Source organism: Suncus etruscus, chromosome 12, assembly GCF_024139225.1.
Source record: "Suncus etruscus isolate mSunEtr1 chromosome 12, mSunEtr1.pri.cur, whole genome shotgun sequence".
Lineage (NCBI taxonomy): Eukaryota > Metazoa > Chordata > Mammalia > Eulipotyphla > Soricidae > Suncus > Suncus etruscus.
Window position 1 is genome coordinate 4,155,579 of NC_064859.1, and position 10,661 is coordinate 4,166,239.

Genomic DNA, 10,661 nt, shown 5'->3' on the forward strand with positions numbered 1-10,661 from the left:
GGCGGGCTCGTGCGAAGCGAGCGCCGTCCCGGGCGCGGCCCGCCCGCCCGCGGTGGCCGTGGCCCTGGGCCTGGCCGAGGCGGGTCTTCCGTCCCGGCTGGCCACGCCCGCTCTCTTCCGGGGCCGCAGCGGGCGGGAGGCGGAGGCGGCCCGAGGAGGAGCCAGACGGAGACGGAGACGGAGACGGGCGTGCGTGCGTGCGTGCGTGCGCCGACTCACGTACGGCCGGGCGCGGCGCGGCGCGGCGCGGCGCGCGACGGCCGGAAAGCGCGTCGGCGCCTGCGCAGTGCTGCCCCGGCCCGCCTCGGTCCTCCCGGAGCGCCGCTCGCCCCGCCTCGCCCGCGTCGCCTCGCGTCGCCTCGCGTCGCCTCGCGTCGCCTCGCGTCGCCTCGCGTCGCCCTGCCCTGCCCTCGCCGCCGCCGCGCCATGGCGAAGCTGAGCAAGGAGGCCAAGCAGCGGCTGCAGCAGCTCTTCCGCGGCGGCCAGTTCGCCATCCGCTGGGGCTTCATCCCGCTCGTCATCTACCTGGGTCCGTGGCGGGACCTGCGACTCCGGGCCGGGGGCCGTGGGGGCGGGCGGGAGGCTTCCGCTCCACCTGCACCCGGGGCCGCCGCGGCCGGGGAGGCGCGCTCCTCCCTCCCTGCCCTCTGCCTCCCTCCCTCCGTCCCTCCCTTTCTTCCCTCCCTCCGTCCGTCCCTCCCTCCCTCCCTCCCTCCCTCCCTCCCTCCGAGCGCCCCGGGGCACCGAAGCAGGCCTTCCCCCTGTCGCGGCACTCGGGGCAGACTCCCTGCGACGGGGATCGGGGATCGTGACCGTCATGGTGCTCTGTCTCTCCCCTCCCGCCCCCAGGCTTCAAGAGAGGCGCCGACCCCGGGATGCCCGAGCCGACCGTCCTGAGGTACGGCTCTTTCGGAGCGGCTTGCCCGGGCGGGGGCGGGCCCAGCCTAGCTCTTCTCCGCGAGGGCTCTCTTCCCAGAGGCACCTGTCGTCCCCTTGCGCCTACTGAAAAGAAAAAGGACTGGCTGACTGATCGTCGGTGGGGCAGGGTTCCACTCACTGTATGTTCAGTGTTTGATGTGGAGATGGAGTTCCTCTCCTCTTTTGGTTTTTGGGCCGCACTCGGCCGCGCCCAGGGCTTACTCCTGTCTCTACGCTCAGAAATCGGGCCACCCGATGGGATGCCGGATTCAAACTACCGTCCTTCTGCATGAAAGGCAAACGCCTGACCTCCGTGCTCTCTCTCTGGCCCCTCACCTATGAGTTTTAACAAAAATGAAAGACGTTGAAATAATTCCTTACCTCCATGCTCTCTCCCCAGCCCCACACGCAAACTTTGAATTAGAAAATTAAAGCTGAATTCTAACATGCACTTAGATTTTTTTTTCTATTGCTAACTTTTTTTTGTTTTTGATTTTTGGGGTCAACCTGGCTTTGCTCAGGGGTACTTCTGGCTCTGGGCCCAGAAGTCACCCCTGGCAGCTCAGGGGACCCGAACCACTGTCATCTTGCATGCAAGGCAAAAGCTCTACCGCTGTGCTGTCTCTCCCGGCTCCTCTATTGCTAACTTTTACTTATTTCTATTCTTGGATTTTGGACCACACCGGACAGTGCTCAGGATTTATTCCTGGCTCTGTGCTTCCAGATCACTTCTGGTGGACTAGAGATCTGTATGGGGTGCCATGATGGAACCCAAAAATCCACATGCAAAACAAGTACTTTACTATCTCTCCAGTGCTCTCTCTTTAAATTTTTGTAGATTTTACCTAGGCATTATGATTGACAAAAGTTTTAATGACTGTCTTGGACCATCATTGTTCCAATTCCAAATCCACCACCAGTGTCAGCATCCTTTACTAAATATCTCAAGGTTCTCTTCCTCTTCACCTTTTAGCAGACACATTAAAACAACTTAATAGAACTATATATTTTGGATGATGTGATTACCCTAGAGTCCTGCCTCTGGCTAGGAAGTCAGTCCTGGCTTCTGATATTCTGATAAGGGCAATAGGATTTGTTCACATAAAATTGAAATTGGTTTCATTTTTTCAGTTTTGAGCATTTATATCAGTATCATAAGCATTTTGGAATATGTAAGCTTTATAGATTTTGCTTGTTTTACTTTTTTTATGGTTTTTCAGCCACACCCGCTGACGCACAGGGGTTACTCCTGGCTCTGATGCTCAGAAATTGCTCCTGGCATGCTTGGGAGACCATATGGGATACTGGGAATTGAACTGGGGTCCATCCTGGGTTATTGGCATGCAAGGCAAACAAATGCCCTACTGCTCCAGCCCTTGTTTTGCTTCTTGATGATAGATTCTAATTTATAATTTATAAAGTTGTATAGTTCAGAAAATACTGTAGGAATTGTCAAATTCCTTTCTCATACTGATTTGCCACCTCCCATACTCTTTCTGGGGGAGGGACCACACCTAGTGGTGCTCGCTTTACTCCTGGCTTAGCCCTCAGAAATCAGTCCTGGCAGGCTCTGACCATATGAGATGACAAGGATTGAATCCGGTTGGCCTCATGCAAGACAAACATCCTACCTGGTGTGCTATCACTCCATATATATATATATATATATATATATATATATATATATATATATATATATTTTTTTTTTTTTTTTTTTTTTTTTTTTTTTGGTGGGTGGGGAGAAAGCAACACCTAGCAGTGCTCTGGGAACCATAAGATGCCCATGATCATAAAGGGCGGATCAAGTGCCTTCACTCCAGTACTCTTACTCTACCCTAAGGCCCAATCTTTTTCCATGGGCTCACATGGAAATTTCCATCAAATTTTACCTCTTACCACAGGGCCAACTGATTTTAACATCTTTTTTGTGGGGGGGGGATTTGTTTATTTTTGGGTCACCTGGCAGTGCTCAGTTTACTCCTGGCTCTATGCTCAGAAATCGCTCCTGGCAGGCTTGGGGGACCATATGGGATACTGGGATTTGAACTACCGTCCTTCTGCATGCAAGGCAAATGTCCTACCTCTGATGCTATCTCTCTGGCCCTGAACATCTTTTTTTACCTATTCTGCCTTGCAGGCATCTTATAGGAAACATTTTTTTACAGTTAACCACCAAATGTACCTTTAACTTGTTTATTTCTCTAGTTCTTTTTCTTTGGTGAGTTCTTCAGTAAATCACTGCTTTCTTTGCCTCTGTCACTCCCTTTATGATAAGACTTTTCCTTTGGATTTTGGGCCATACTTCTGCATTCAGAAATCACTCCTAGCAGGCTTGTACAATGCAAGCACTTACCTGCTGCACTATTTTTCCAGCCCCAATTGCTCTCCTATTCGTATATTCCTTGAACTGTATTACCTTGACAGTAAAATGGGAGTTATAATGTCTACTATTTCCTTGCTGAGTGACCTTAGGCTAGTCATTTCCTTAAAGAAAACTTGCTTTCAGAAATGTCTGAGCTGGGACTCCTGTCAGTCCCAGTGGTCATTTCTCAAGCTGTGAAAATTACCATCAAATACCTTTTATCAGGAGACTAGCCGCATGTGTGCGTGTGCGCACATGTGGTGCTCTAGTACTGGAGAGCAGACCTAGACTTCCAGTTTGGATTCTGTACTCCAGTCTTTTGAACTATCTCCTCAGCTCAAGGTATTGTTTAAATACCATCTTTTCTCTTTGAGCTGTTGGTTTTTGGACTGTTTAGTGGATAGGGCCTTTGCCTTGCACATTACTGACTAGGTTTCTGTCCCTGGACCAGGAGTAAGCTCTGAGCATTACTGGTTATGCCAACCACCCCCCCCCCAAAAAAAAAAAAACAAAAAAAAACCCAAAGAATATTTACTTAATAAGGTTGTCATGAGTAAGAATATTGTATGAAAAGAGTCAAAGTACCTATCAAGTAGTGTTAGTGATTTTATTTTATTTTATTATTTTTTTTGGTATTTGGGCCACACCCGGCGGTGCTCAGGGGTGCTCCTGGCTGTCTGCTCAGAAATAGCTCCTGGCAGGCACGGGGGACCATATGGGACACCGGGATTCAAACCAACCACCTTTGGTCCTGGATCGGCTGCTTGTGAGGCAAACGCAACTGTGCTATCTCTCCGGGCCCGTGGGTAGGGCTTTTACCTTTCTTTCTTTCTATTTATTTATTTATTTATTTATTTATTTATTTATTTATTTATTTATTTATTTATTTATTTATTTATTGTTAGTGATTTTAAACCTTTTATATCGTCTCTTTATCCCACTTTTATTGGGAGACCTGTTTTGTCTACCTGATGCGCATTGTGCTAATCCCAGAAAATAGATGTTTATGTCTTTCTATGTTCTTCCTCAATTTAGAACATTCCTTACCCTCAGCTTTCATTTGACAGAAACCTACTTCTAGAAAACTTGGCCTCAAATGTCAAGTTTTCTTTTCTTTCTTTTTTTTTTTTTTTGGTTTTTGGGTCACACCCAGCAGAGCTCAGGGGTTCCTCCTGGCTCTACGCTCAGAACTCGCTCCTGGCAGCCTCCAGGGACCATATGGGATGCTGGGATTCGAACCACCGTCCTTCTGCATGCAAGGCAAACGCCTTACCTCCATTCTGTCTCTCCGGACCCCAAATGTCAACTTTTCTAAAACTAAATACTTCCCATTTCTTTTTGAAACCACTCCACTTTCTTAGTTTCCTTTGGTAATGTTTTTATGTTATTTTCTACCTGGTAGTTGCATGCTGCTTATTTGCATGATAAATTGCCCTTTAACAATATTTTAGGTGTCAATAAGTGTTAAAATAATTTAATTAAAAAGGCTTTAACTCTTAGAAGCTCAGCTCTTTGACCCAGTTCTTAGTTCTGCTGTCTTTAACCATTTGTGATTTGCAGACTATTTCATTATATCCTACTTGAGAGGTTTTGAGGTGTGGGATTAGCCTAGGGTAGGTTTTCTTTTCTTTTTTTTTTTTTTTTTGGTTTTTGGGTCACACCCAGCAGCACTCAGGGGTTACTCCTGGCTCCACGCTCAGAAATTGCTCCTGGCAGGCTCCGGGGACCACATGGGACTCTGGGATTTGAACCAATGACCTTCTGCATGAAAGGCAAACATCTTACCTCCATGCTATCTCTCCGGCCCCTCTACGGCAGTTTTTGGATGGGGACTTTGAGGCATTTGTGGAGGCTGCCCTGTTGGAATATTGTATGCAGGAAATTACATTAGCAGTAATGTAAATCATGGTGCTTTAAGTATATATACTACAAATATATACACACGTCTGTGTATGTAAAAATTATATAAGAAATTAAAGGCCTTAACTTTGGTGGTTCTTTGGACATGAATCAATGTAGCATTGCCTTTTATGATACAATTTTTTTGTTTTTGTTTGGGTCACACCTGGCAGCTTTCAGGGGTTACTCCTGGCTCTGCTCAGAAATCGCTCATGGCAGGCTCGGGGAACTATATGGGATGCCAGGATTCAAACCACAGAGCTTCTGCATGCAAGGCAAACACCTTACCTCCGTGCTATCTCTCCTGCTCCTATGATACAATTTTTAGACTTGCCGTGTGTGTGTGTGTGTGTGTGTGTGTGTGTGTGTGTGTCTGTCTGTCTGTCTGTGCGTCTGTGCGCGCGTGCGTGCATGTGTGCGTGTCCGGCCCTACAATTTTTTGCTTAGTGTGTATGTGTGTTTTCTAGGTGATCTAGGATCCAGAACCTGTGCGTATGTATTTTTTTTTATGTGAACTAGGATCCAGATGAGATTTTTATGTTGGCCTAGTCATCCTAATCTTTCTGGATTTTTTTTTTTAATTTTGGGCCATACCAGTGGTGCTCAGGTTACTCCTGGCTTGCTGGGTCAGCTAAGTGCAACGCAAATATGCCCTACCACTGTTTATTACTCTGGCCCCCTAATTTGTTTGTTTGTTTGTTTGTTTTTGGGTGATACCTGGCAGCTCTCAGGAACTGTGGAGCTGTTGCCTAAAAAGCATTTATTAGTATAAAATTGTTCATTAAAACTTTGTACACAGATTCATAATACTTCCATAAATGATGAGGTTCCTTTGCTAGATTGCTAGGTTGGAATTAGAACCAGCATCATCAATTTCCTCTTTTGATCAGGTTGGTGCATAGTCCATGGTTAGCAGTTGTAACCAACCTGAATGTTTATCCAAAATGTACTACTTTTATCAATAAGGGAAATAGTTTAATGATATTATTTAGACAAACTATATGAATGGTGAGGTTTGTAAAGGAAGTTATTTTCATGATTTGTATTAGATCAAGTTTGATGCTTTTCTCCTTAGTTTTGTTACCTGTTTCTATTAGGAGGAAACCTGAACAGGTGAAAACTTCATTTTCATTTATTGTATGCAAATTAAAAAACCTTTGAGGCTTAATGGGGAGATTTTAACAGACTTTTGAAAAATGTCTGGTAGGGCCAGAGAGATAGCATTGAGATAGGGCGTTTGCCTTGCATGCAAAAGGAACGTTGGTTCAAATCCCGGCATCCCATATGGTCCCCCGAGCCTGCCAGGGGTGATTTCTGAGCATAGAGCCAGGAGTGACCCTAAGCGCTGCAGATGTGACCCAAAACAAAACAAAACAAAAAAAAAAAAAAAAAGAAAGAAAATTATCTGTTAAAAATTCATGAATGTCTTTTTCCTACCCCCTAGGTAAAATCATTAAAAAACTATACAGGGCCGAAGAGCTAGCATGGAGGTAGGGCATTTGCCTTGCATTCAGAAGGACTGTGGTTTGAATCCTGGCATCCCATATGGTCCCCCGAGCCTGCCAGGAGCGATTTCTGAGCGTAGAGCCAGGAATAACCCCTGAGTGCTGCCGGGGGTGACCCCCAAAAACAAACAAACAAAGCCAAAGACAAAAAAACTATACAGAATGCTTAGATGGTCACTTTGTATAGTTGACAAATTACAGAAATGCATCCATAGGACTTAGAATAAAACTTGTATTTCCCTTGCTTAATCCTGCAACTTAATATAACAGATGATCTAGGAGTTTGGACTTGTTGGTAGCAGGAATATTTGGGGTAAGAATTAGTTGTGGGGTTGGCGGTAGGCGGCAATTTGCCTCGCATGCAGCTGTTTCAGGACTGACGCTGGTTTGGATCCTGGCATCCCATATGGTCTACTGTGCCCTGCCAGGAGTAACCTCTGAGTGCTGCTGGGTGGACCCAAAAACCAAAATAAAAAAAGAGTTGTGGTAGAGTGAAGGAATATGTGTATGTGTAGACCACTGATTGAGCACTCGGTCCCATTCTACTTCCCCTTGGTGACACTGTAAAATTGCTTTAATTCCCTCATCTTTCAGAGGGGTGTTGTGGCAGACTTTCTCTGTGTCTCCACCTTAATCACAGGCAACATGCACTAAATATTTGCATTACTGGTGTTACGTTTTAAATGTAGTTTTTATTTTCTCCTTATAATTTATCTTTTGATCTTGTTTTATTGTCAGTTTACATTTTTATTTTTGTTTAATTTCTATAACACTAACCACACTCAAAAGGAGTTATTTCTTTAAATGCATTCTGGATATTTGATCTCCCTTTTTTATCTTTTTTTTTTTGATCAGTAAGATTGATTCTGACATTCTAATTCTTAAGTTATATTTAGGAAATTATATTTTGGGGGTTTAATTTGTTTCTCCTCTTCACAAATATTTTAGCTTACTTTGGGGCTAAAAGACTGTTTGAGCATCTGGATTTGGACGCAATCAACATGCTCTGGCTGAGATAAGAGATGGTTCGTCGTTCAGACATTCACCAGTTGGATGGCACAGGGCTCTTACTTCACAGAAGCATCTGTGGCAGAGTGGAACCTCTCTGGATTTACTGAATCTATTAAGTCTATTATTAGTCTATTAAGACTATAAAAATAAATGTTTTTAACAATATTCTGTCTTGAGTCTTTTATTAATTGACTATAATAGAACTATTAAGAAGCCTGTGGTACTTTTAAAACAGAATCTGTATACTTGCCTAGATGTAGCCTTAAAAAATATGAACATTTCCTTATTTATTTCTTCCTGCATTTCAATTTATTGTTGCAGTGAATTAACTAACTCCCTCTGAGGTTTGTCTCCATTTGAGACAGTCTGTGCCTGGGTGGGCTCTTAATTTTCTGCACTTACATTGGGGTTACTCCTGACTTTGCACTCAGAAATTTTTGCTCCTGGCAGGCTCTGGGGACCATATGGGATGCTGGGAATCAAACTGGAGCCTGACTGAGATTAGCCACGTGCAAGGCAAATGCCCTAACGCTGTGCTATTGCTCCAGCCCTGGAGTAAATTTCTGATGGAAAGAAAATAATTCTGTGGCTCTGTTCTTAGGGGATGAGAGGCTTTTTCATAGGCTTTAAGGAGTTTTGCTTAGTATGATTCTAAGATTTCCCTCAGTGGTGAGATGGCTGCTAATTTTCTTTTTTCTTTTTTTTTTTTTGGTTTTTGGGTCACACCCAGCAGTGCTCAGGGGTTATTCCTGGCTCCATGCTCAGAAATTGCACCTGGCAAGCACGGGAGACCATATGGGATGCCGGGATTCGAACCGATGACCTGCATGAAAGGCAAACACCTTACCTCCATGCTATCTCTCCGGCCCCTCTTTCTTTCTTTCTTTCTTTCTTTCTTTCTTTCTTTCTTTCTTTCTTTCTTTCTTTCTTTCTTTCTTTCTTTCTTTCTTTCTTTCTTTCTTTCTTTCTTTCTTTCTTTCTTTCTTTCTTCTTTCTTTCTTTCTTTCTTCTTCCTTCCTTCCTTCCTTCCTTCCTTCCTTCCTTCCTTCCTTCCTTCCTTCCTTCCTTCCTTCCTTCCTTCCTTCCTTCCTTCCTTCCTTCCTTCCTTCCTTCCTTCTTCCTCCCTCCCTCCCTCCCTCCCTCCTCCCTCCTTCCCTCCTTCCTTCCTTCCTTCCTTCCTTCCTTCCTTCCTTCCTTCCTTCCTTCCTTCCTTCCTTCCTTCCTTCCTTCCTTCCTTCCTTCCCTTTCTTCCCTCCCTCCCTCCCTCCCTTCCCTCCCTCCTCCCTCCCTCCTTCCCTCCCTCCCCCCTCCCTCCCTCTCTTCTTCCCTCCCTTCCTCCCTCCCTCTCTCCTTCCCTCCCTTCCCTCCCTCCCTCCCTTCTTTCCTTCCTTTTCTTCCTTCCTTCCTTCCTTCCTTCCTTCCTTCCTTCCTTCCTTCCTTCCTTCCTTCCTTCCTTCCTTCCTTCCTTTTTCTTTCTTTCTTGGGTTACTTCTGGCTATGTGCTCAGAAATTGCTCCTGGCTTGGAGACCATATGGGATGTCATGGGATCAACCACAGTCTGTACTAGGTTAGCATGTACTACCACTTGTGCCACTGCTCTGGCCCCTAAAATTCACGGATTTTTTTTTGGGGGGGGGCCCACACCCGGCTGTGCTCAGGAGTTACTCCTGGCTATGCACTCAGAAATTGCTCCTGGCAGGCTCGGGACCATATAGGATGCCGGGATTAGAACCACCGTCCTTCTGCATGCAAGGCAAATGCTCTATCTCCATGCCATCTCTCTGGCCCCAAATTCATGAATTATTTTTAAATTTTTTTATTTTTAATTAGAACAATGATGCAAAGAGGAAAAGGTAAAGTTACAGTGGAAGGACAATCACCCATAAACAGTTCTCAAAAGAAATCCCCTTGCTGACGCCTAAATATTGAACTTAAAATCAAAGAACTTTAAGAAAAATAAGGCAGAACCCATGTACAATTACTTTGTCCACAAATCCCCCGATTATAACATTTCTTAGCAGTACACAAAGCAATCTAAAGCCATGAGATTTATGTGATTCCTTAAACATTGAAGGCATAGTTTTTATTTTATTTTATTTTATTTTTTTTATTTTTTTTTTTTTGTGGTTTTTGGGTCACACCCGGCAGTGCTCAGGGGTTACTCCTGGCTCCATGCTCAGAAATTGCTCCTGGCAGGCACAGGGGACCATATGGGACGCCGGGATTCGAACCGATGACCTTCTGCATGAAAGGCAAACACCTTACCTCCATGCTATCTCTCCGGCCCCTATTTTTTTTATATTTTCATGTAATTGCATATTAGTTTAAGTTAACATCAAAAGTTTAAGGGTTTTTTTTTTTTTTTTTTAAGGGTTAGAGTCAAAAGAACACAGTAAAAACGGTGTTAGAGTGGCAAATATTGCTTGCATAGGCCCACCAAAATATGGGGGACATTGAAAGGAAACAGCCTTGGCCTAAATACAAGGAGACCCTATCCCTGAAGTTTCCTGGCATAAGACCAACTCTAGGCTCCAGGCAAACTAGTTTGTTCAGTCCAAGTCATTGTCTATGTAGTGCCAATACAGTTTTATTTTTCACGCAGTCTCTATTGTTGGCATCAGGTTTCTGTATTAAAGATCCTGGAATCTGCACATCCTACATTGAAGTCAGGCTGGTGTGGAGTATCCTCTAGTTTCACCTCACAATTAAGGGGCAATACAGAAAGACATGTCCTGAAAGCAGGTCATTGTTGTCAAGTCTTCTCAGTGTTAAGGGAAGTCTCTTTTGAGTAGGTTGATATCAGAGCAGCCAAATTCATGAATTTTTAATGTGACCGCAACAATGTATGATCCCCCATTCTCTGAAGTGTGAGGTGGACTCTCCTAAAAGTAATTTTCTTTTGATGAATAAGGTACAACTATGATATATTGCTTTGATATTATAAAAGACAACTTCTGTCTCTGTT

At 44.7% G+C, this 10,661-nt stretch overlaps 1 protein-coding gene across 1 annotated transcript; it reads left to right on the top strand.

The window, feature by feature from the left end:
• The first annotated feature begins 422 nt into the window (after positions 1-422).
• On the top strand, positions 423-7,684 carry TOMM7 (translocase of outer mitochondrial membrane 7). The gene is made up of 3 exons (XM_049785246.1): positions 423-529; positions 850-898; positions 7,633-7,684. Exons 1-3 carry the CDS (start codon positions 427-429, stop codon positions 7,646-7,648), a joined length of 168 nt encoding a protein of 55 aa, XP_049641203.1. The 5' UTR covers positions 423-426; the 3' UTR covers positions 7,649-7,684.
• Positions 7,685-10,661: the final 2,977 nt, after the last annotated feature.